At 39.0% G+C, this 25,037-nt stretch overlaps 3 protein-coding genes and 1 long non-coding RNA gene across 4 annotated transcripts in view; 1 reads left to right on the top strand and 3 right to left on the bottom strand.

The window, feature by feature from the left end:
- The window catches only part of LOC146320369 (A disintegrin and metalloproteinase with thrombospondin motifs 12-like), a 29,470-nt gene extending 23,382 nt beyond the window's left edge, over positions 1 to 6,088 (bottom strand). Inside the window, 2 exon segments of the mRNA XM_084728605.1 lie at positions 4,943 to 5,304; positions 5,479 to 6,088. Of these exon segments, the coding sequence (XP_084584731.1) occupies positions 4,943 to 5,304; positions 5,479 to 5,596 (480 nt within the window). The 5' untranslated portion in view covers positions 5,597 to 6,088.
- A 5,547-nt stretch (positions 6,089 to 11,635) lies between these two features.
- agpat9l (1-acylglycerol-3-phosphate O-acyltransferase 9, like) lies at positions 11,636 to 19,194 on the top strand. The gene is made up of 13 exons (XM_084728604.1): positions 11,636 to 12,131; positions 12,596 to 12,662; positions 14,151 to 14,299; positions 14,437 to 14,582; positions 15,197 to 15,271; positions 15,391 to 15,480; positions 15,570 to 15,663; positions 15,946 to 16,061; positions 16,411 to 16,466; positions 16,664 to 16,749; positions 17,041 to 17,169; positions 17,323 to 17,402; positions 18,483 to 19,194. The coding sequence occupies exons 1-13, from the start codon at positions 11,988 to 11,990 to the stop codon at positions 18,589 to 18,591; spliced, it is 1,341 nt and encodes a 446-aa protein (XP_084584730.1). The 5' UTR covers positions 11,636 to 11,987; the 3' UTR covers positions 18,592 to 19,194.
- LOC146320367 (uncharacterized) lies at positions 18,996 to 21,639 on the bottom strand. Its single transcript, XR_014771468.1, has 3 exons — positions 20,994 to 21,639; positions 19,763 to 19,805; positions 18,996 to 19,677 (listed from the first exon to the last, which is right to left on the bottom strand). It is a non-coding gene; the product is annotated as an uncharacterized LOC146320367 (long non-coding RNA).
- A 514-nt stretch (positions 21,640 to 22,153) lies between these two features.
- Positions 22,154 to 23,914, bottom strand: myl7 (myosin, light chain 7, regulatory). The gene is made up of 6 exons (XM_084728607.1): positions 23,813 to 23,914; positions 23,058 to 23,133; positions 22,831 to 22,935; positions 22,660 to 22,738; positions 22,504 to 22,552; positions 22,154 to 22,399 (listed from the first exon to the last, which is right to left on the bottom strand). Exons 1-6 carry the CDS (start codon positions 23,846 to 23,848, stop codon positions 22,295 to 22,297), a joined length of 450 nt encoding a protein of 149 aa, XP_084584733.1. The 5' UTR covers positions 23,849 to 23,914; the 3' UTR covers positions 22,154 to 22,294.
- Positions 23,915 to 25,037: the final 1,123 nt, after the last annotated feature.

Here is a 25,037-nt window from a genome sequence, read left to right as displayed (position 1 = left end):
TGCGTGGTGCAAAGACACATGCATTTAAGTGAGCAGAATACTGATATAATAGGTCTGAACTTGCATGTTCTTGCTTTGTGCCTTGGGGATTAGTGGGACTCCACTGAGAAAACTTCTGCTTTGCTTGAATTCAATGTTTTCCCATGGAAACAAAAAGGGCAGTGACAGCAACCTCCATCCAATTACTCTGGACTTCATGTACAGTAAATAGTAAAGGTGAGAGATGATTTGAACTTTGCAAAGGCATAATCACCTGTAAAGTAAACATGGCTCACGGCATTACAGCTCTATTTGTTTGGGAAAATGTGCCTTGATTTTCTCAACCAGAGGCTGGAGTTTAAATGCTGCGAGGTAGAGGTGTTAATGTCGTGGTTGGGACCATGTTGTGGTTTTTATGGCATTTAAAAGCTGCTCTGTCGCCTGTTCTGTGCCAGGCTTCTTTTATTACCCCCATCAAAGAGGTTAAGTTTTCAGTTCTGTTTGTTTGTCTGTTTGTCAGCAGGATTAAGGAAAAACAGGTCCAATTTTCATGAAACTTCCTATTGAAAACTTAAAAATGTACAGATCAAAAGATTCTGTTTTGCATTGGAAATAGAAACCCTACAGTAAAGTCATTAAACCAGTGATTGATTAGGGAAGATGCAACCTTTTTTTTAACCTTTTTTGACTATGCTGAGGTAATCGTAGAGCTGACTTTTTCCAAATAATAATCAGCAACTTCAGATAGAAGTATCTGTTTCCATTGCATTGTTTGTGCTTTGCCAAATAATGTATTCAGATTCAGATGCATCTGTAGTCTATATGCAGACTAACTGTAGTGACTGCACTTGCAGCGTTGCATATCGTACAAGACTGGACTGTTGGCCTTGATGAATGTCTTTGGTCTCTGAATGCCCTTTTAGTGCTGTTTATCCCACTAAACACACACAGATGACAGAACAGGTTATGAAAACCATCTCACCTGCCTAAAACTACAGCTCAAGGCAGGTATGCAGCTAAGCTCTGTTGTGCAAACATATCACTTCAAAGCCAAGAACTATTTAATTGTGAGACAGTGGCAACAACATAATTCTGATCAACAGGAGAATTGGGCAGTTGGCCCTGTTGGAATAAAACTTGTTATCCATGTTTTTGAGGGAGAATAGTTTGAGTTAAAGCTGAAACTATTAGCTGATTAATCTATTACTATATTGACAGTAACGCCATTGTCAACTACTCTAATAACTGTTGCACTTCAGTAATTATTTTTCAAGCAAAATGCCTCAGGCTTTTTGGCTCCAGCTGTTAAAATGAGAAGATTTGCTGCTTTTCTTTCTCTTATATAATAATAAAATAAATATCTTTGGGGTTTTGGCTAACAAGCAATCTGAAGATGTCACCTTGGGGTCTGAGAAACTGTGATGGTTATTCTGATATATATATTCTGATATTTCATGGCCTAAATTAATAATCAATTATGAATAATTAATTGATTGATAATGAAAGCAATCATCAGTTCTTTGTGGATTACACTACATTACTGAGAGTTAACATCAGGAACCAGTGTTGGATTTCATTTTGAAAACTTTTAACTTAACTTTTATAACTAACTTTTTATAGCCCTCAGTAAATCCAGTCTTGTGTGACATGAAAAAATGATTATGATGAATTCGTATGTTGAAGCAGTCAATCTCTATATCTGTCTCCTGGGGGTGAATGACCTCCACAGCAGCTGGCAGGGTTTCCCTCCCACATCTGTCTGGCTGAGTCCTGCTCTTTAGTGGTCTCTCTGTGGTTTTAGTTGTTATAAACCTTCTTCCACAGAACAGAAAATCAGTGTAATACATGACCGTGGTTTCCCTGGTGGGTTGGAGAGAAAGGGCATACTGGAGCATTCGGGATTTCAGGAAAAACCCGTCCTAACGCGGTAGGTTGTGGATAATGTGAATCTAGAGTGACATAGCACACTTTTCAAACTGAACTGCATTTACAAGACCCGGCAGAAAGAGGCAGTGCAACCCACACAAACATGACAAAAGAGCAGGAGGCAAGACCCTGCAGGAGAGGCATTCCTGCTGTGTCACAATCAAACATGAACACCGAAACATTCTTCAGGACTAAAACTGACACATCCCATCATTTCAGAGGCGGGAAGCTCCACATCCTCTTCCTATTTGGCTGTTTCAAAATAAATGAAATGAATGAGCTATTATTCCAAAAAATGGTCAAGGGTATATTTCATATAGTATTTAGTTAATAAAGGCCTTAAGGTTAAAACTGTCAGCAATGAGTTAAAAAAAAAAGGTACACTTGAAGTGAACTTAATTCATGGACAAAAGTACTGTAGACTTTTTAAGTACAATAAAATAGTTATTTTACTATACTTAGTATACTCATGATTCACAATGTACTTTTTATATACTTAAGTACCACTTTTCTAACTAATGCTGTACGTTTAAAAAATACAATTAATTCCAACTTTTCTTTCAACTTGAAGTATAGTTTGAGTTCACTTAAATGGCATTTTAAATTCCACTATGTATTATTAGCGGGAATGCAGTGATGTATTATTCAATCACATTTTGATTGAATTTTAAATATATTTCTGATAAATTATGAGTTATGTTATAATTGATTATCTAAAAAGTGGATTGAAACCTACTTTTAGTAGAAAAAAAAGTGCAGCATAAGAAAAAAAAGATATACTGAAGTATATTTAAGTGCATCTTAATGGTGTCTGAAAATAGTACAGTTAAGTACACTTGATTGTATTTCAGTATATTTTTAGTAGCAGTAATGATATACTATTAGCATAATAAGCACTTTGCTGATAAAACAAAAATAGCATACATTTAGTACGTTAATCACGTACACATGGAAGTATATTAAGTATGGTTAAATTAGGTGTTCATTATTATACTTGTGTATGTTTTTTTTTTCCTGAAACCATACATTTCTCCAAAAATGTCCATATGGTGCATATCTCTTTTCATGATTTTCATATGTTGAGTGTCTCTCTTGTCTTTCTGCTGTCCAGCTGTAGGTCTCTCCTTTATAGTTGAACTACTTATTTGATTAGACACTACAGCTGAAGTAGAAAAAAAGCACAGCTTCTTTGAACAAAAAGTATGGCCCTATTTCCTGTCTCTCCATCTGTCAAACCTTATTATTTCCGTCTAAAAAATGTGCCAAAGTCTATTATTGAAGCTCTCTCTCAGTGTAGAACAAAGTAAGACTGCATGTGCAGAAGGTTGGGGGGTTACAAAGAGTCACTCCAGGAAGGGACAGCGATGTGAATGAATGAATGACTGAGAGTGAAAGTACAGAGGAAAACATCTGAGAGACAAAGAAGACAGAAAGGGTCTCATGGCTGGCCGAGAAGCAGCAGCCGTCAGCGGGTCTGCAGCACAGTCGTTCTGCAAATAGTGTCAGGAAGTCTTTGAAGGGCAAACTAACACACGGGGCACTGTCAGATGGAGGGGTTTGCTCAGTAGCCTATGACTGCCTACACCACATACCAGCTTCCCCTGAGTGATGCCCCCCTTTCTCCTGTGTATTAAAAAGAGCCTTCCTGCCAAAAGCAGCTCAAAGAGACATAACCTTCAGTGCAGATTTAGGGAGGAAGATACTGCATAAAAGCTTCGTTTGGATCAGAGGACTCAATTTGATGAATGAGGCAGACGTTTTAACTGCGTGGAGCTGGTGGGTGACGTACTACGACTTATGTGGTGCTCGGTTTTGGCTCACCAGTTCAGCAGGAAATAATGGCCTTTCTCATATTACAACTAAACAGGACACTAAACTATGTTTCTGAACACATTTTAAGCAAGAAATAGGCAATGTCGTGAAAGAATCTTGATCCATATTGAAGCAGCACTGCCAACTTTTACAGTTTGATCTGAGTTTCAGGAAGCTCCGTTGGAAACTCACAATCTGGATCCATGGATGTATTAAGGATCTTTCTTGTATTACAACTAAACAGTACACTAAAACATGTTTCTACAAACATTTTAAGTGAGAAATAGGCAATGTGGTCACCCAGTCTCGATCCAGATTTGATCAACTCTGCCTAGTTTGACATTTGATCTGAGTTTCAGGAGAATCCATTGGAAATCAGAAACAGCTTTGTCGTGATCTTTACATGGAGGCATTAAAGTCTTTCTCGTATTACAACTTAACAGTACACTATATTATGTCTTTTAAAACACTTAAAGTGAATCTTGATCCATACAGTCTAAATACTGACTAGTTTGGCAGTTTGATCTTAGTTTCGGGGGGCTCCATTGGAAACTGGAAACACAATGGCGACTACCTGATTGCGATCTTTCCATGGATCCATTAAGAATCTTTCTCGTATTACAACTAATCAGTAGGCTAGAATATGTTTAACAACATTTGGGGGGGGGGGGGGTCAATGTGGCAACATAATCTTGATTCATATTTGATCAACACTGTCTAGTTACACAGTTTGATCTGAGTTTTGGGAGTCTCTGTTGGAAACCGGAAACATGATGGCGGCCACTTACAGGCTTTCAATGGATGTATTAAGTCTAGCTTGAGTTTGCTTCATTTTTTGTGAATCCTGTGTAGCAGCTGACAGACTCAATGAGAATGACATGTCAATCACATGGTAGCCCCACCCTAAAGTATACCCTATTTTATTGTCTATTTATTCTAAATAGGACCATAATTTACAAAATGAACATCATGCTGTATAGAAGAAGACTTGAAACTAGCAACAGAGATCATAAACATATAAGAAAAGCCATTACTGAGGTAATTAATCAAGTGAGAAGCAGAGTCATTTTCTCATAAGACTCAGTCAGACATGTTTTTGCAGCCAGTGGAGTCACCCCCTGCTGGCCATTACAAAGACTGCAGATATAAGGCTCTTCCACGGTGGCTTCACTTCAGACCCTGAAGCTCCATCCATCCTACTCTACTGTCTATGGTGATTCCTTACCAGTCCTTTGCAGGTGCTGATGGCAGCAGTTCCTCGCACATCAGAGGACTCCACGGTGCCGAGGAGGTGGCAGGAATTGCCCTCCTCAGAGAGACGATGCTCAGTCCTGTTGGCGCTGCCGTTCCGCCTCTCAAGGATGTAGTCACTTGAAACCAGGTGATTGTTTGCAGTCAAATTGAACATTAAAGCGCGACCCTTGTAGTTGACCTTGTAGTAAACCTGTCCCTCCAAACCAAGGGGTTGCAGGTCACGCCTGACTCGCCCACCCTTGAAGTGGTGAGACACAGAGTGGGAGATGAAGTCTCCATCAGCAGTGGTTTTCACTGGGTGGACAATGGACAGATCTGACTGGGACAACTGACCTGCGCAATAGAGATGAATAAAACACATTGTCTATACGATTGGAATGCATTTATAGACAAATATTTCCTTTATTGCATATCAATACTGGTATGCATTTAAGTATGCAAACTTTTTCGGTCATGCATTCAATGTAGACGTGCACAGAGCAGCAGCTTCTTGTGCACCATACTGACCTTTCTCTGCAAAGAGGGAGAGGAGTCTGCCAGAGTCGGAGAGCTCTTCGTGGCCGGCTGCCAGAGTTAAAACAAAGTGCAGCAGAAAAAGAACCGGGCACTCCTGCGAACATCGCATATTTCATGCAACCAAACTCAACGCGCTGCAGAAGAGTCCTGAGCATCGGGGTTCCAGTGGCGTGAGAGGCGACCACTTGGATCCTGCGCTGCAGTGTGTCATGTCATGGAGAAGCTGAGAAATCTTCCCTCACGAAGGGAAACATGCACCGAGCAGGACTGGGAGCCCAATCATGGTTTAAAGAGAGAGTGAGAAAGCTCCGGCTCTGAGGAGGAAGGAGGAGGGGAGGAGGAGTGTTCTTTGGGCCAGTGTCTACTTTCCTTACGAGGAGCGGCGAGGGGGAGCAGAGCTGCAGGAGAAAGAGGAAGCTTGAATAACGCAGCCGTCCTGTGTCGAGACTTGTCATTCAGTTCTGCACCATCAGAGACAATTACTGCCTCTCCTAGAAACACTCCAGCAAATGGATCATTTAGGATGAAACTTTATGGATGCAAGGAGGAATTATGGTGCATTGTCTACATCTGTGTCATTCAACACCTTTACATATAGTATTCAACATTTAAAGGGAGAATTCACCCCAAAATAAAAAAAAAAAACATACTTTCCCTCTGGCCTGTTGTTTTATTTATCCATCTAGTTTGTTTTGGTATGACTTATAGAGTTTTGGAGATATCGGCAGTGCAGATATCTGCCCTCTCTCAATGGGACTAGATGGATGTCAACAGCAATATCTCTTTCCAGAAATCATGGCCTGATTTTAAGATGATCCACCCATCAACCATATCACCAGACAGAGGTAAGCGTGCATCTACTCATGGACAGGAGACCTGTGTCTGACAGTGCAGGGTTAAACATTAAAAGTGAAATATGTAAAAATACTTATTCATTCAGATAGGGGGCAGCATATCACCAGAGTAACTGCTAACTAACTGTAACTGTCGCTGCTAACTGCAGCTGCTAGTCAGCTCAGTCGGCCATGCAGTGAGCAATCTGGAGCACCGGGAGACTGTTGGGATTTACATCAGTAGCAGAGGAGCTTTGGACCACAGGAGGTTTTCAGGCCACGGGATGAGGGCACCCAGTGGGGAATCCTAGCAGGGAGTGGCACCAGAATGGGCGTCAGGACTGGAAGGACTGGCCAGCCTGCCAGCGATCATGGTATGCAACTGAAGACACCCTCCGAGACAGACAGAGGCCAGTTTGACAACAGGGAATACAATATCAAGGTGATTTACAGCATCTCCAACCAGGACTCTGACTATGGAGACGATGAAGACACAGCAGGCGGGGACAGGAGAGGTGTGAAGAGGGAGACGAGCAAGAGGGAGGTCAGGCATCAGTCAGCACCCAACGCCAGAGGCCTGAGCAGGAGTTACGTCAGAGTCACCTAACATCATCTAACTTCTGTGCATGACAATACATAAACATCTTTGACATCAAAACCTTTATTTCTTCAAATTCAAATTCAATTCATTTTGAATGTTTTAAATTAAAATGATCACATATTGTACCTACCATTTTTGCTTTTTTTAAACTCTCTCTTGAAGAAGTAATAACTTGTTGAGATGTTAAAGGGAACAGTTTTATTGACCGTTTTATAATAGATCTTCTTTACGACCACATAAAACACACATGAACTTCCTCAGTTCTCATTTATAGCTAAAAAATATATTTTATGGCAGCTTTCAGCTTCATGATAAATACTCAATACCTGTCACTCAAAAATAAAAACTTAAGAATTGAAGTACTGCTGTGTTTGTAGAAAGTGAGTCACACTGCTGTTACATACAGGTACAGTTCAGTTATGTAATTGTATATAAATTGATATCTAACCTAGCCATACCTTTTAGTGCCCCACTGTCAGATGTAAATACATATGGGAAGGCACAGACCTGTGAGTGAGCAAAACCCTACTGTAAAATATGTGTTTTTTTTTGCGTACTGTACTGCTTGTCACATCTTTGCAGAAGAAAAGGTCTAAAAGTCCAACGATAGACACATCCTGTGCAAACACATTCATTCTCTACTTTTATTTGAGGTAAAGAGACAAATATTTGTTCATTCCATAATGCTGCTGCAGCTTTTGAACAATGCCTTCTATATGGACATGATCGAATTCTTCCTCTTTGCCAACAGAGCTTTTATCACTTTGTATCACCAAGGAATTAGATTTCAGTGTACAGGACAGCTGTAGATTCAGTAAACTGGAAGCCAAGATTCCCCTAACACGTATGCAGAAATATATTGGCTATGCTTCCAGCATCCCTCCACTGAGTTCCACCATAAAAGTAGACAGGCGTAAATTCCCAAGAGATGCTTTCTGATGTTTATGGTGCAATAGGCCTCTGTAGGACATTATTTATTATTTCCAGATGAACTATAGCACACTGTAGCTCAGAGTAAAAGGCTTTAGTGAGGTGTATCCTTTGTGGGCCTCTCAGTAAATACTGCTGTTGTTCAGTTGTCTAATATTTGTCCCTGGAGCAGATTTATGTGTGACTAAATAGCTGCTGAGACTTGACACATTCCCTCCTGCTTTGTCTCGGTCCATGGGAGACACAGAGGAAAACAATGCAGTGCAATGAACTCATTTAACTGTTGAGTATCCACAAACCCCTATTAAAAAAAAAAGGTTTGGGCTCGGTAAAATGTAAATAAAAACAGAATGCAACGATTTGCAAATACATTTCTACCTATGTTCATTTGAATACAGTACAAAGACAAGGTATGTAATGTTCAAACTGTTTTTTGTAAATTTACAATCATTCTGAATTTGATGCCTGTGATGCATGTCAACACATTTTTGTTTACCACTTTGTTACACTACCCTTTCTTTTAACAACAGTAAGTGTTTGGGTACTGGGGACATTTATTGTTGACATTTTGAAAGTTAAATTCTTTATCATTCTTGTTTGATATATGATTTCAGTTGCTCAACAGTCTGGGATCTTTGTTGTTGTATTTTGTGCTTCATAATGCACCATATATTTTCAGTGAAGACCTGTCTGTACTGTAGGAAGGCCAGTCTAGTAGCTAAACTCTTATTATGAAGCCACACTTGTGTAACTCATGCAGAATGTGTCTTTGCATTGTCTTACATTTACATTTACATTTACATTTATGCATTTAGCAGACGCCTTTATCCAAAGTGACTTACAAAAGAGGATTAATAATCAAGCTACATAGAAGAGGCCCTAGAGGAGTATCGCTAGATCAGGACAGGAGATACTCTCTGAAGAGCTGGGTCTTCAGGAGCTTTTTGAGAGATAAACAAGTCTTACTGAAATAAACTTGGATGTCTCTGAAAGACTTTATCTGGATGGCAGCATATGTTGCTCCAAAACCTGTACTGTATGTACGTTGCAGAATTAGTGGTGCCTTCACAGATTTGAGAGTTACCCATGTTGCCTTTGGCACTAACACACCCCCATACCATATGCTGACTTTTGAAGTTGCGCTGGTAACAATCTAGTAGTCAATAGTCTTTTTCCTCCCTAGTTTTTTTTTTTGTTTTGTTTTGTTTTGTTTTTCAAATCTTGGCAAATGCCCAAATTTTAGTCAGGGAGGATCTGAATTAGTTAGTTTTGAAATAAAGCATTTCCTGCAGATTTGGCTGCGCATACGACTGCTGAGTAATGGGCAGTGAGTTTTACAGTTAACAGGGAAACATTTACATTTTCTCAATGTCTCAGAAATCTGTTCTGGAGTAGAGAGACATTTTTTTTGTACTGCAGAGCCCTGCTAAAAATAACCCTAGCAAACCACTGGTAGCACACAGTTCCACATATACAGATGACTAATGGGCCATACTGGGGTGTTCCCCTAACATGACCCAGTAAAACTAGCATGTGGCATAAGCAGTGACCTTGTGTTGTGGCTTTAAGATAAAAAACAGCTATTTTAGAATAAAGAACACTGCCTTACTGGAACTAACACACCCTAAAATACACCCCGAAATTAAAGGACAAATAGTGTGTTGTTGGTGAGTGTTTTTGCTACAGATTGAATGTCTACCTGGTCTGAAATCACAGGACTGATTTACTGTATTAACAACATTATTGCTCACAACTGCCTCCTAAATCAAGATGATCATATATTTTTTTTGGGGAGTGGATAGATTTTCAGACATAAATTGCATCATCATATGACATGTATTACTGTATATTACTGAGGAGGCCAGCCAGGATTCTTTGCCTCCTTTCCAAGTGTCCAGATTGCGGTCCAGAAAAACTCTCTGGATTAGATTCAATCCCAGAATGAATCACTGTTTTATCATTCCCAGAGAATTACCCAAACTGACCCCCTGAAGTCCCCAGTTACAGTAATGTGCAACAGACTGTGAAATGTCTGAACCTGGAAAATAATCAGGACCTTTTGTTAGTCTTAGGTGGGAGAGAGAGTCTTTTGTGGCCACATTCCTCATAAAGGCTTCCCTGTGTTGTGGTGAGTAACATGTCTGGCAGGTTTGGGGCATTTTATGACAGAGGAATTACTGTTTCCCAAAATGTATCAAATTACAGGTCAGCTGTGTTTTGAGCAGGTGGGTTAGTGGCTGATGCTCTCAAAGGAAACTAGAAATCATTACACAGTATGATTAGTCAAAAGGTAAATGAGTCAAATAACTTTTAAGCTCCAGTGTATGAAGATGAAGTTTACCAGAGATTTTTTTTTTTTTTTAAATTTCAGCACAGTTTTATATTTGACCAAAAAACACATTATCACATGGTCCACTTACTTTCTGGAGCCTTTTCAAGAGCTTTCAGCAATATCCTGTGGTGTCTGTCAGTGACTAGAATTTACTTACCTTACAGAACCAAAGAGTGTACCTTTTAATATGAATTTTTCCAGGCTGCCATTTCCGAGGTCACGAGTGAATCAACAAGCTCAGTTTTTATTATTGTAAGATATATTCACAGCAACTGGGTAATATTATTGAAATCCAAGCCAAAATAATGTCATAACTTGCTAACACACGATGTATACCCCTTCTGTTTGGAGTGCATGTAAAACTCTTCTGGAAGAAAACATGAATACTTCAACAGGACAGGGGTCTTTCAGGCCTTTGACCCCTTAGCTGATAGGGATATAGAGCATGACCCTCCTATGCTTTTCAGTCTTCTCTCTTTTCTGCTTACTTATGGCTGCTGCTGCTGCAGATGGGGCATGGCTAATGTTAGCTGAGTTAGCAACACCCTCCACACTTTTGCAGATGGAGAGTCAATGTCTCTTGGTCATAACGTTACAAAATGATAGACTGTGGCTCCCAGAGTGGGATAATAATGCAGCTAATTGGCCAATATGTTTCAATAATACATATTTAACTAGTTTGCCAGTATGGATATGTGCCTTGTTTTGTTTTGTTTTGTTTTGTTTTGTTTTGGTTTGGTTTGTTTTGGTTTGTCTTATAGGCATACATGTTAATGTGTGTGTTCAGTTTCATATTTATTTATATATTTATTTATTTTATTTTTTTTAACCTGTTTTCACAAATGAAAAAAGTAACTTATCCTGGTAAAATTTTTATTCACCTGGCAAAATCTTTTTTTCCTGCCTGTTTCATTGATTAAAAAAAAACAGCTTTTTAATTTTTATTATTATTTTATGTAAATATTAATTTTACCTGTTCTTAAGTCATAAACACAGGAGAGAAAACAATCAAGATCAGACTTAGAAAATTAAATCACAAAAGATTTTTTTTTTCACTTGCCTCTCAGATGTTTAATACATCAAGGTATAAAATTATTGCAAAAGTTTAGACTTTTAAGTTTCACTGTCCTTTGTAATTAATTCCATTCAGAAAAGGAAGTCTTTGGTCAGTATTTACTCATGGGTATCAATATTTTTTTTTTTAAATCAGCGTCTGTTGTCGTCTGTCCTTCCCTTTCTGTCCACAGGAGGCGCTGTTGGGCGCAGCTCCGTGAACTTTGTTCCAGTAGTAAATGGGCGTGTTTTTCTCCTTGCGCTCACTTTGAGTTACTCTTCAGGAAGAAAGGACATGGACTGAAGTTTGACAGGTAAGATGAATTTGTGTAACTCTAAAACGACGCTGCTGGTGGCTGTAGAAAGCAGAAATAAGGCAGTCCGTCTTGCATTTAGTTTAGCAGTGTAAAATAAAGAGGAGTCCTGTCATAGTTCAGTTATTTAAAGATGTGTTTATATTGGCAGGAATACATGTGATAGTGATCGTCTGTCTCTGAGCGCTCTGTCCTGTCTGTGTGTCTGTGGGAAGTGTCCTGTGGCCTACTGAGGATTAATCCTGATTAAATGAACTGCAGTGTTTGTTTGTCTTGTTTCCCTTTCATTGTTTGTTGTTGACCTTCAGGTGATTGCGTCTTGCACAGGAAGGCTCTGTTGCGGTGACAGTAGTGAGACGTGACAGACCATACAGGACCACACTGCATGTGAGCCACGGGGCTGCTGTTCTACACCTCAGGGAATAAATAAGGTGGAGATGGAGGATTTCTGGTCAGCGGCCCTCTGGACGCTGAAGATCTGGCTGTATCTCATCATCGGCTTCATCATGATCCCAGCCATGTTTGGCTTCTCACTGGGCATCTCAGAAACTTACATGACCATCCTGGTCAAAACCTTAGAGGTACTGTTGTTCTTACTGTGATGTTCGCCTTTTTCCTGAGGGATCCCTCTTCTATCAGTGTGTAAGCTGACACCCCCTCACAAGAAAATATGTAAATTATCTTTATTTAAAGAGCACTTTTTTGAACCAGTGCTTCACACAAGGTAGTAACTTCATAAAAAATTACACAACGACTGTCAGTAAAATCCAATAAATCAGAGAAAACCAACAACAAGGGACTTTCAGTAAAAACAAAGCAGATAAAACATTAAACAAGATACAGGCAGTCAGTGAAAATCAAGTAGAATCAGGAATGTATATTAACAGAAGGGATTTAAAAAGATGTCACTGATTCTGCTGATACTGTAGATGTTTTTTGTTTTTTTGTTTTTTTTATTTTTAACAATAATACTTGAAAAAATTTTAAAACCACTTAAAATCAAGAAGGCCCGTCCTAAATCTCTCCTGTCTGTCCTCCTCTGCAGTGGGCCACGCTGAAGATGCAGAAGGCAAATGCAGATGAACGAGCAGCCAAAGCCTCTGTATCAAATGGTGAGTAGAAAACAGTGTCTGGAAGGATAGATAGATAGATAGATAGATAGATAGATAGATAGATAGATAGATAGATAGATAGATAGATGGATAGATAGGTGGATGGTTCAGCATAAATCTGTGGTTTTGGAGCAACAAATGCTTCCAGCCAGACGTCTCTTTCAGGGATGCCCCTGATTACACTATTTCAGCTGTGCTATGGGCAATCTTCTAAAGCAAAGTTGTTGTCATATCCTTTATTATGAAATATAGGGGATTAGAGTCAGATTTATGTTGTGTTGCAACACTGGATTTCATAAGATACTTTATTGCAAGCCTGGGCATGCATGTTGCAACAATATTGCCCAGCTCTGAGAGGGTAATTGATTTACCCGTGGAGTTCAGGATGCTTTTTGTTTCTGCATAGAGACAGATATGTTTCTTACAAGATGATAGCCCTGTGACCTTTCATGGCAGGTTTAAATGGTTTGATTCTGGGGCTACAGAACCGTCTCTATCACTGTCTGACACCGTGACTTTGTTAACTTGAGAACTTTTACAAGAGGAAGCAAGGTGAAGTTGCTCTGGGAGTTGTACCTATCTCACAGGACGCAATTACTCAACTCGTTATCAGCCACTAAGCAGTACACGGTGCTACATGTAACATGATATAGCACATAAAGACACTAGCTTTGTCAGCAAAGTGTAGCCTTTGCAGACTCCAAAGTGTGTCACTGTTACATTTTAAATTGTGGGCGATGAATGCAAGACATGAAAGTAATAAAGCAGACATGGTTGTGGAGGTTTTGACTGAATATTGAATCGAGGGTTTGTTCCTCCAGGTTTTGGACTTTGTCTGGGTTATCAGATAATGTGAAGACTGAGCTGAGTTCAACTCTTAACTGTGTTGAGAACAGTTAGGTGGATCTTGTTAGATCCCAGACAGTGTAACCGCTGTCTGAACAGCTCAGTTCTTCTGTCGTCAGGTCAGGGGGGGAAAGGTCATGTTTTAGATGGGTTGTTGACACATCTTGTTTGCTGCTGCGATGGGAAACCTAATGCGGTGCTGGATTTTGATTCTTGCTTGTACCAGGGCCAGTATTTTATAAAGAAATGTGCTTGTGCTGCCAAGTGACACGTGTTACATATTGTTAGATGATGCAGAGCTGCTGTTGTTTTTTTTTCTTTCTCCTCTGAAGTGCATCTCCCAGAATGGCCTCATACTATGATTTATTGTAATCATTTATTTTAGTTTTTCTTTTTATATCGTACAACACAGAATGTAACATCCATCCAAGAAACACATTCCTGAATGAACTTTGATTTATTTTCTCCTGTTCACTTGAATCATTTTGTCCTCTAACACTCTCAAAGCAATCTTAAGAGATATGGCAAAGCTAATTTATCTACCAGATTACTTCTAAGATAACGATTTGTATCGGGTGATTGAGTTTGTCTCTTTGTGCATTTGTGTGTGTGTGTGTGTGTGTATGTGTGTGTGTGTGTTAGGTCTCATCCAGAGGGAAGATGGCTCTATGGAGAAAGAGTTAGAAGAACTTCGACGCAGTCGTCCCAAACCACCGGTGGGCGGTGATTTTACACTCAGTGACTGTTTCTATTTCAGCCGGAGAGGAATTGAGAGCATCGTAGAGGACGAGGTACATTTTTTCTGTATTAACAAGAAGATAACTTGATATGTAAATGATAATAAATTATTCAAAGTCCATGGCTTTGCATTTGTATTCTGGTTAGGCTTGTCTGATTTGTTTTAAATTGCGTTCCTTTGTAAATGTAGGTGACCCAGCGGTTTTCTTCAGAGGAGCTGGTGTCCTGGAACTTACTGACTCGAACCAACAACGATTTCCAGTACATCAGTCTGAAACTGACGCTGGTCTACGGCATCGGTATCTTTGTGAGATACTGCATCCTCGCTCCTCTCAGGTACAAAAAAATACTGAATAGTGATACAAATAAAGTGTTGCCCCCCAGACAAAGGTTGAGTCAAACTTCAGTGTGTGGAGGTTTAGAACTATTTGTTCTGGTAAACATAATGTATAAGCTGACATGGAAGCCCATTGAAAAATGCAAGGTGTAAGAGAAAAACAGATTATGAAAAATGCAATCTTTTTTTTTGTTCCCTGTTGAGTCAGGGAGGAAGGACAACTTGCATTGCGTACATTTACAAAAAGCAACCAACAACTCCAAATTATTCTCCCTTTAAAGCTTGGCTAGTTTCTTCTTTACTGTTGCACCAAAAATTGTTGGCATGTGTCTCTGCCTATTGAGTTCAGCTGCATAAATGACATTGCTGATACATCCAAACCAGCCATATTTAAACAACCTACTATGAAACTATGCTTTTATTTTGTTAAGGCTATTTTAATTTGAGTTTGTTTTGACATTATTTTGACCTACAAGTAAAAAAACCTAAGGCTTCACAGATCTCTGACCTGATTATTTTTAGTCTGACTATTCAGTATTTTATTGTGTGTATGAGTTTTATTTTTTTTTTTCTGCTTGGACATTGAGGAATAAATGTATTATTCTTTCTCCAGGATAACACTGGCTTGTATTGGCCTCAGCTGGCTGGTCATAGGAACATCTGCAGTGGGATTACTTCCAAATTGGAGGTGACTACAAACTACAACCATTCTAATAATAATCATATCCCATATAGAACTTTTTTTTTTCATAGAAATTTGTTCCTGTTCATTTGCGCTTGTTTGTTTATACATTGGGATTTTTTTAGGATTAAGCCCTGGCTCAGTGAATGGGTCCATGTGATGTGCTACAGGATCTGTGCTCGAGGACTCTCCGCCACCATCCGCTATCACAACAGGTAAATGAGCCTCCACACAGTGTAACGCTCTAACAAATATCAGGAATATCTTCTTGCACTGATTTCATGTCTTCACCTCACAACAACAGGGAAAATAAACCCCAAAAAGGAGGAATCTGTGTCGCCAATCACACCAGTCCTATCGACATTGTGATTCTCTGCAATGATGGGTGCTACGCTATGGTACGGAGGCAACTTCCTTTATTTTAATATTTCCACACTGATACTGTAAGGAGTCATAGGAGTGGTGTAATTGGTGTAATACTTTTGCAATTGCTTTTTATCCCTTTAAGAGCCACGCTGTCAATCAACCGATTCTTTGGACAAACTTATGTATTATTTTATTAATTCCTCTTTATATTTCCACAGTTATTTTCTTATTCTTTTACACATTTATCCATTTATGCCACTGCAATGATTCCATAATTAAGTCATTTTTCATAATTGCCTAAATGTGTTTGTCAGGTGGGTCAGGTCCATGGAGGTTTGATGGGAGTCATCCAGAGAGCCATGGTGAGGTGCTGTCCTCATGTCTGGTTTGAGAGAGCAGAGATGAAAGATCGCCACCTAGTGACAAAAAGGTCAGTTTTCCACTCCTCAGCTGCAGCGCTTCTTTTCAGGCTAGTCTTTGCACGTCTTTCTTGCCTGTATTTTCTCTCTGTGACTGCCCTGGTATTAAGAGAGGTTGGCATTTTCCTGGCAGTAAAGACTTCTAGAGTTTCTGAATCTCCTCTTATCCAAACAAGAACAGATATGTTTTGGAAAGTTGCTACTGAACAGTGACTCATGAATTCCAGTATCTGATAATATCACATCCCCAGACACTCCTTCCAGATGTTTGATGTATTGTCCTAAATGTGAAAAAAAAACTCTTCAAAGGTGCAATATGTAGATATTTATACAGCCACTGCGTCTTTGTGTTGCCTCCAGGTTGAAGGATCATGTGAATGACAAGACAAAGCTTCCCATATTGATATTTCCTGAGGGTAAGTGTGTCCATGTAGAGAGACAGAGCTTCCAGTTGTGTCATCAAAGATAAGATTCAGTGAGTGTTGTTTTTAGCTCAGTGCCTGATGGCAGTCTGACCCCTGAGCTGTGACAAACGAGCAGCTATTTAATGTGGGTTTGGACGGAGCTCACACAACTCCGTCCCCTTTAATCTCCTGATGTCTGGTGTCCGCAGGAACCTGTGTCAACAACACGTCTGTCATGATGTTTAAAAAGGGAAGTTTTGAAATCGGAGCAACGATATACCCGGTGGCCATTAAGGTACTTCACTGCTGTCTATCAATAGAGCTCCATCCCTCATTCAGAATCTTTCTGGCTTACAAACCCAATTCCAAAAGATTTGATATTTTGTAAAACATAAATTGAAACAGAATGCAATGCAATTAGCGCCCGCTAGTTAAGTTAACCAGTTTGAACATCCAATATCTTGTTTTTGTACTGTGAAAAGAGTTTTTAATTTGTGTCCCCAACTTTTTTTTGGAATTGGGCTTTATATTTCAAAGTATATTTTCTCACTTGCACTAAACCTCTGTGTATTTTTTTTAACATTAGTATGACCCAAAGTTTGGAGATGCTTTCTGGAACAGCTCCAAGTACAGCATGGTCAGTTACCTGCTGAGGATGATGACCAGCTGGGCCCTCGTCTGTAACGTCTGGTACCTGCCGGCCATGCACCAACAGGTGCGTGTGACATGTGGCAAAGCATGTGAGCACATGCATGCGTGAAGCCACGTGTACTGTGCAGCACACAGGCAACACCCCCACCCCTCCGGTAATGTACACACACAGACACACATCACGGTAGACTGAGTTTGTTTTTATTCAAAATGGCAGGAGGGGGAAGATGCTGTCCAGTTTGCCAACAGAGTTAAGTCGGCCATCGCTCACCAGGGAGGACTGATAGACCTGCAGTGGTAAGATTCAACTTGTTCACTTTCTTCTGTTGGTTGTTGGAGTATTTTTCTTCTGGAAAACAAACTGAGATTTGCTCTGTAAGGAACTTGACTTTTATGTGAAGTCCAGAACCAGGCTTAAAGGGATAGTTCAGATTATTGGAAATGGGCACTTATCAATAGTCAGTGTATTGCCTACAGCACCAGATAAGCAGAGAGGAATACCAGCATGGAAACTAAGCAGTGTACTGCTGTGGACAGGGTCAGCAGGAAGATGTATTTTAGCTATTTAAAAATGACCACCTAAAAAAATCGAAATCAGTTTAGTATACTTCAAATATTTTCACCACTTCTCCTCGGGCAGCCTTTTCTGACAGGAAACAGATGTTATATAATCCAACTATTGCTCTCTCCAAAGCAACCAGACTCCACGGACAAAACCAGTATTTTTGCCTCACAGAACAGGGGAATTGTTGGTCTACTGCTGCCTGGATAAGTTAGTTCGTGTTACTGTGTGACTCTGATGTTTCACAGGATAGTTCAGATTCACCAAAATGACACAATAACACAAACAAACAAACAGATTGAGGCAGACATGATGCAGCAACTCCTCTGTTCTTAGATAAAATTACTTATTTTACTAAAGGTTACACTTAAACTGATATTACCATCTACCATCTACTGCAGATAATACACTGACTGCCGATAAGTACCTCATACAAACACTTGTAAAATAATCTGAACCATCCCTTTAATCTACGACAAAGATAACAAACTATGATATACATGTGTAGCCCTAATGGACTTTTTGTAGATATTCAGTAGCCTAATTATTAGACTGAACTGTCCACTCGTTACACTTAATTTCCACTTTAAGAGAAAGAGCCTACTCAGTGGAGGAGACTGAGATAAATCATTCGAAAGTCTGGACCCAGGCGAGGTTTTCAAAGAAATGATAACATTCTTTAATCCACAGAGGAACATGAGACACATAAAAATAGTTCCTTTTTAGTTTTACAACGGCATGATCATTGACATATGTGGTTAAATGATTAGCACTGTCCTCAGTTTGCTTTGTTCTCCACCTGTCTGTCTCTGCAGGGATGGAGGCCTGAAGAGAGCAAAGGTGAAAGAGTCGTTTAAAGAGCAGCAGCAGAAGCAGTACAGCAGCATGGTCGTGGGAGACGACAGCAGCAGCAACAGTGACTGAGATCTGCCACTGCACTGTACGGATCCCTGCTCTGTTTCTGGAGAAAATACAGTGGAAACAGGTCTCTCATTAGCCGGACCTGACAGGGAATACTGTCAAGTGGACTTAAACACACTGTGAAACTCAGGTACAGCTAAGAGGAGGACAGTCTCAGTGATTCACGGAAGCAAACGTGCAATATTGAACTTTATGAGAAGCTTAGCTCTCTGTTTTTACTGCTGCTGAAGATACTGTAGGTGCTGTTGTGATTGAATGTTAATGAATGAAATGTGTGATTGCAGACAAACCACTGGATCCATGAAATTTAGCTGAAACATTCATGTGCTGTTTGTTGTTTTTATAAGATAAAATTTTAGTTTACAATTTTAATACCTACTGAGTGATTATGCAATGGCAAAAGAACCTGGAGGTAGTTGTATTGTTTTATAACATATCAAGACATATTATTTTATACATATGACAGATTTGGATAGAAAAATACAGAGGAAATTAAGATTTAAGCATTTAAATACTGGTTTCATGTATCTAGATTCTGCAGTGTTACGGTGCAACATAATTAACACTGATCAGCATCTATAAAACATAATATTCAGTTAAAAACAACTTGTTTGAACAGTTCTTCATCACTGAATTTAACACTGATAGACATACAGCTTTAGTTATTCACAAAGGTAACGTCTTGCACAGTGTTTTGTTCACCTTTGACCCCTCACCCCTTTTTTTTTTACAGCAAAGGCAAAGCACAGACACAAGAGACACGAGGGTTTGGCACTTAAATAATGCATTATAATGTTGGGTGTGAAAGCTTGGTTCATTAAATGTCCACACGAGATGTGACGGCCTTAAAGGACAACACACAGCACAGACTTTTTGGATCTCTCTTCACTGGGTGGTTTTCTTGAAGTTGGATCCTCGCTGCTGTCATTTTCCTGTGGCTTCCCCTCTTTGGCCCCTTAAAACAAATGACATATTTTAAGTTCACTCGCCGTAACTGTAAGTTTTGACACAACCTTGATATTTCTTTTGTTTCAAATTGTTCTCACCATCATTCTCCTGATGACTCGGAGCTGTGTTGTCCTGCATGGTCTGTGTAAAAACAAACACGGCTCGATAATGTGAACGACAGGCGCGGTACCACGTTATGTCTGACAGTAATGATGACAGTACTTACCTGCAACAGGTTACTTTTGTTTTTCTCTCTCTGCTCCAGGTATCTACAAATATCATCAACAATTGTTGTGACTCAGCAGGGTTTATTTTATCTACAGTGATGTGACATGTATGACAGCCGGCGTGTCAGAGCTTTTTAAAATGTGACTGCCTGTCTTTTGCTTTTAGTGAACCAGCCAAGAGAAACTAATGGTACAGTGAAATATTTATGAGCCTGATTAGTGCCTCACATCCGTGTCTCCCTCTGCACAGTTCACATGACAAACGGGTTGCTGTTGATTCAGACAGGCAGTGTTTAAATTAAGCTGCTTTTAACTCTTAGCAATAAAAGCCAATAAAACTGCTCTGTGGTAAAGCTTTTGTTTTTAGCCCTGGCTCTAAGAATCTGTTATCGCACTGTTTGTCTTGTTTCTCGGAGGGTATGATTTTAAATTTAGTCCATTTAATTAGTTGCTGGATATACTTTGAATACACAGCTTTTATTTTCTCTACTCCATCAGTTTTATTATCTATACACTGTAAAAAAAAAAAAAAAAAAAAAAAAAAGAAAAGCTGAGAAAACTCAGAATTTCAAGGGAACTCTTCACTAAATTTTTGAGCCTTAAATCAAACTCAAATTCTTTTTTAAACAAACTTTAGAAAAAAAAAACGTTTTGCCAACCTATAATCTTTTATGGAGATAATTTACTTTCTTGAGTTTTAGAAACAAAAACTGTATTTCAAAAGTGCCTCAACTTTAAAACTCATCAAAGAGAAAGGTGAATAGTAGGAAACAAATTAATATTTTCTGTTGCAGCCATTTAATTTTAAGCACTCAAATAATAAACTGGGTTCACTCAAAGAGTCATGTTTATCTAAAGAAGAAAAGTAAATAATCTCACAAAAGTTTATAGATTGACAACTTTTTTTGTGTTTATTTAAAAACTGAAGAGCTTAAGTTTAGTGTAAAACATTTAGTGAAGAAACCTTTAACAGTGTATCGCTGAAATAAACCTAACAGAACCAAATATAAATTAACTTAGCCTAATTAAAATGTTGCACTCTGCACTGACATCCATGTAATTTGTTTTGAATGTAAAGATGGAAAAGTCTCTGTTCTGTGCACTGAAAAGTCACAGCAGTAGTGTTTCGTATCCATCCATCCATGCAAAAAGTTAGTTAAATGAATCTACTTAAGTTTAAGATGAAAGGTACAGAATAACACAGTAAACATCTGCAGTAATGTCACCCACCGTTGCAGATAGGAGTCACAGTTGCTGTTGGCAGGTTTGGTCTTCCTCTTCAGTCCATCTGGTGTCCATGTTGTGCTTGTATCTACTCCTACATCCACCCTGCCTGCAGCTCCAGATGCAATAGGCATCTCTGCCAGTAGGACTACAGATTTCACAAATCAAAAATAAACTCACAGTCATTTGGATGCAACTCTGCTGTTGCGAATGCTTCTGCTAAAAGTAGAGGAGCTTGCCTTGCAGAGTTTAACACTCTTCCTCGTCCTCTTGTTGTTGACTGGCTGTTTGCTGTGTGAGCAGCAAAATGTGGCCGTGGAGTTTATGGAGGTGTTTGTTGTTGTATCCATGGCAACAGTGTACCAAAAGAATGGAGTGAATGCAGTGAGGCGTCTGATCCACTGACATCTTTACTTGACTTTACTATAAAATATTTTGAAATATATTAAAGTGTGTGGAAATGATTCAAGTTACATATTTCTTGATAAGCTGAGATTAACACAATTAATATTTTAAATAATAAAAATGTATAAAAATAATTTTTCCTGTGTGTGATTATCAGATCTTTTTTTTTTTTTTATCTGGAGTTCTCAGTCTTATTCCACATTCAGTGTTTCACCAGGAGAGAAGCAATACAATCCCACATCCATTGCAATTTAGGAACATGTACTGGCAGGAAAAAAGGCAATTCCTTATGAAAAAGGGGGGCATAACTCATAAACAGAAGATGCTATAGAAGATCCAAATAAGTATTTGCAGTTTTCTGTGTTTTTCTTTTGATACTATGGTTTGCAGTGCTGTTTTGAGTCAAATAAATAACAATTCAAGTTCCATTCTGTAAGTTTTGTTTGTTTGTTTTATTGATTTATGGGCTTATATCCACTATCATAGTGTAAAGAAGTCTTTATTGACTGGCATATACAATTAGCTGAGGTTGTGCCGAGGATGGGATGTGTAGATGTTAATGATACTGTAAAAAAAAAAAAAGACAACTTTATAAGGCAAAATACAAAGGTATGCAAAAACAGAAAGGTCTGCAGATCTCAGAGGTTTAACAAAATAAGCCTTTGTAATCAACAAACAAGCTTCTGAGGAGCCCAACGCTTTATTCTCAATGGCATAAAAACAAACAGGCCACTTTTTAATACCAACAGAACTGCAGCATTTATAACCGTGAACAGCTGAAATTGAATGAATCAGATATTCCAACATTTTTTCCAACAATCATTGATGTTTCTAAATGATAACCAGCCAGTGTAAAAACAGTTTAGGTGACCTGACTACACTATGGGATTACAGTCCTTGTTTTAGGATTCTTCCTTCTCATCTCCATGTGTGATGGTGTAGCAGAGAGACTTGTAGTCGATGTTGCCAGTAGGGTCAATGGGAGCGAGAGCAAAGGCCTGATCCGCCTGGAGGTTAATGAAATGACAATTTTCCTGTTGAAAATGATCATCTTAACCAGATTGAGAGTTGTTCAATGTAAAAAAAAAAAAAGAAAAAAAAAAAGACAAACCTCCTCTGCTGTGAATTTATCAGCCTGGTTCATCAGTAATCGTCTAAACCTGGAAAAACAAGACAAGAAAAAAGTGTAAGGACAGGATAAATGAGACAGTGTAATGTTATGGTTAATAGGAATGACATTAAAACAAATGAACAACATTTATCTTACTCATCCTTATTAACAAAGCCTGTCCCATTGGGATCAAAAAGTTTGAAAGCAGCAAGTATGGTGTCTTCAGGGTCGGTACCTGGAGGAAGACAACGCATCATCAAACTTCTTTTAGAGAGATCATCAAAAATTATTCAAAGGTTTGTTTTAACATCTGTGAAAGGCTCTCACCATTCAGTTTCTCTCCAAATAGAGTCAGGAACACGGTGAAGTTGATGGGACCCTTCCCCTCAGCCAGCATCTCCTCCAGCTCCTCATCTTTGACATTAAGCTTCCCTGGTGCACAAACACCCACATGCATATATATCATCACTACAGTCTACATCTTTTTAGTTTTAGGTATAAGTTGATAGATTAAAAAGACAAATAGTTAAAAGTAAAAAAAAAAAAAAAAATACCCAGCTGTCCATACGTCTCCTTCAAGTCCTGCTTTTTTATAACACCATCTCTGTCTTGGTCAATGCAGCCAAAAGCCTGTAGGATAAAGCACACAAATACACACACTTTTCAATTGTTCAGTAGCACACGAGACTGAGGAGGATTGACCAGCATCACGCTGATAGATGAGGTAAGTAAAGTTTGGGTTGGTTGTGATGGGTGCTGGTTGTTTGCTGATAAGAGCAGAATCCATTTTGAAGCTAATGTTAGCTCATGTTGCACACTGTTGGCACTGTAGTGGAGTTAAAGAGAGGCAGTGCACTCAGGAGTGTGTATGAATGTCACACCCTTCAGATTTTCCCAGAAATAATAATCTGAGTCCTTTACATAGAAATTGGTCCACAGGCTGTCAGAGGCAACTGGGACTATCAGGGAAGGTCTCATTTTTTAAGTTACATTGCAATCCATCCACACATTGGCAATACAAACTGATTAATAGATGTAAATTGCTTCATATAGAACCAAAATTCTTAGCCATTTCTAAATTTCTTGCATGAAGTCAAATGGTTTGCAATGGACATGTACTTTTAATTCATGCAGTCTGTTAGGGCCATTCCACTCAATCATTCTGATAAAAAATTAAATTAACTAGAGAAAGTCAGGTGCATGAATATTTCTCTTCCCTTGCATGAATATGAAAAGCAAAAATCACAGGTTGCTATGCAAATTTCCTCCAAGAAAAGTCCTAGAGGCAGGACAAGACCCAGTACTGTACCTCCTTGAATTCCTGTATCTGCGACTGCTCAAACATGGAGAAGACATTAGAGCAAGACTTCTGTCCTCCCCTCTGTCTCTTGTTGGAGGCCTTCTTACTCGCCTGAGAAGATGAGCACAAACACATTCAGTTTTCACTCTGATATTTTCTCCACTGCAAACTCATGTTTTGTGTACTGCAGTGTCTGCATACAAATAAATCAAATGTATACAAAATAGCTGATTCCACAAAAGCAATGTTCTTAAATACACAATAAGCTTAAATATAACACAATAGTAAGATTCCTAAATGATCTGTTTTCTGAAAGTATCAAAAGACTGCAAATGCTGACTGACTTACCATGTCTGAGTGATGGTACGTGGACTCCCAGCCGAGGTGAGATGCTGGGGTGGGTTTTATGTATGGCCCATCTTATCTTCTACCCTCCTATAATAGCCTGTGGTGGGCAACATAGCCCCTTACATGGTCATGGCTGGTCTCTGTGTGTCACTGAAGGGACCTGATAAGAGGTGAAGCAGCAGGATTCCTGTGGGCTGGAAAACAGAGATATGAAGAGCAAAGGGGGATGCAGGAGACGGGGGAAAGTGACCTCTGACGTTTGACAGTCACTCAAACAAATAAAGTTACTCTTAAGAGGTCAAACCAGGCTCTAAAGTTAACTTTAATGTATGTTTTATGTTGTGCATTATAATTAAGATTTCAGTAACAACATACAGCAGGCGGTGAGCCTGATTTCTTTCAAATATAACAATATGCCGTTATTCCAGCAATGAGAGAGGGATATGGACTAAATGTTTATTTGTAGTTCATTTGAGCACTTTTCTGATGGGTTTTACCTCTCTCATTTTCAAGATATTATTTAAATGAAAATGAAAAGACTTCACAAATTAAACCAGCTTATCGAGAACTAATTGACATTAAGTAGGAATGACACTTCTCTTGGAACTTTCTTGATTTACATTGGACAGCTAAAATGTTTTCCTATTCAAGCTAAATTAAAATTCCCCCCTCAGTGAATTACTGGTGAGAACTGGACATGGTAGCCTTATTTACAGTCTACAGAAAGAGCCCACAAGACCAAGACCTTACCAATACATTGGTATTTTTAATTTGTTTTAATGACACTGGAATTTCTGTTATGAAGTGTCTTTAGTTGACATTGAATTAACTATATGTCATATATTCAAGACTTCTCCACATAACCTGAAAAAGCATTTACTGATCT

This window comes from Lutjanus erythropterus, chromosome 10 (genome assembly GCF_056507025.1).
Source record: "Lutjanus erythropterus isolate fLutEry1 chromosome 10, fLutEry1.hap2, whole genome shotgun sequence".
NCBI classification, from domain to species: domain Eukaryota; kingdom Metazoa; phylum Chordata; class Actinopteri; order Lutjaniformes; family Lutjanidae; genus Lutjanus; species Lutjanus erythropterus.
Note: the sequence above shows the minus strand (reverse complement) of the source record. Positions and strands in the feature narration are given on the sequence as shown.

Excerpts from the sequence above, each read along its gene's own strand:
- agpat9l (XM_084728604.1), top strand. The coding sequence starts at position 11,988 with ATGGAGGATTTCTGGTCAGCGGCCCTCTGGACGCTGAAGATCTGGCTG. Across the intron at positions 12,663-14,150 it reads CAAAGCCTCTGTATCAAATG|GTCTCATCCAGAGGGAAGAT; the intron begins GTGAGTAGAAAA and ends TGTGTGTGTTAG. Across the intron at positions 16,750-17,040 it reads TATACCCGGTGGCCATTAAG|TATGACCCAAAGTTTGGAGA; the intron begins GTACTTCACTGC and ends TTTTAACATTAG.
- myl7 (XM_084728607.1), bottom strand. The coding sequence starts at position 23,848 with ATGTTTGAGCAGTCGCAGATACAGGAATTCAAGGAG. Across the intron at positions 22,739-22,830 it reads ATTTGGAGAGAAACTGAATG|GTACCGACCCTGAAGACACC; the intron begins GTGAGAGCCTTT and ends GTCTTCCTCCAG. Across the intron at positions 22,400-22,503 it reads ATAAATTCACAGCAGAGGAG|GCGGATCAGGCCTTTGCTCT; the intron begins GTTTGTCTTTTT and ends ATTAACCTCCAG.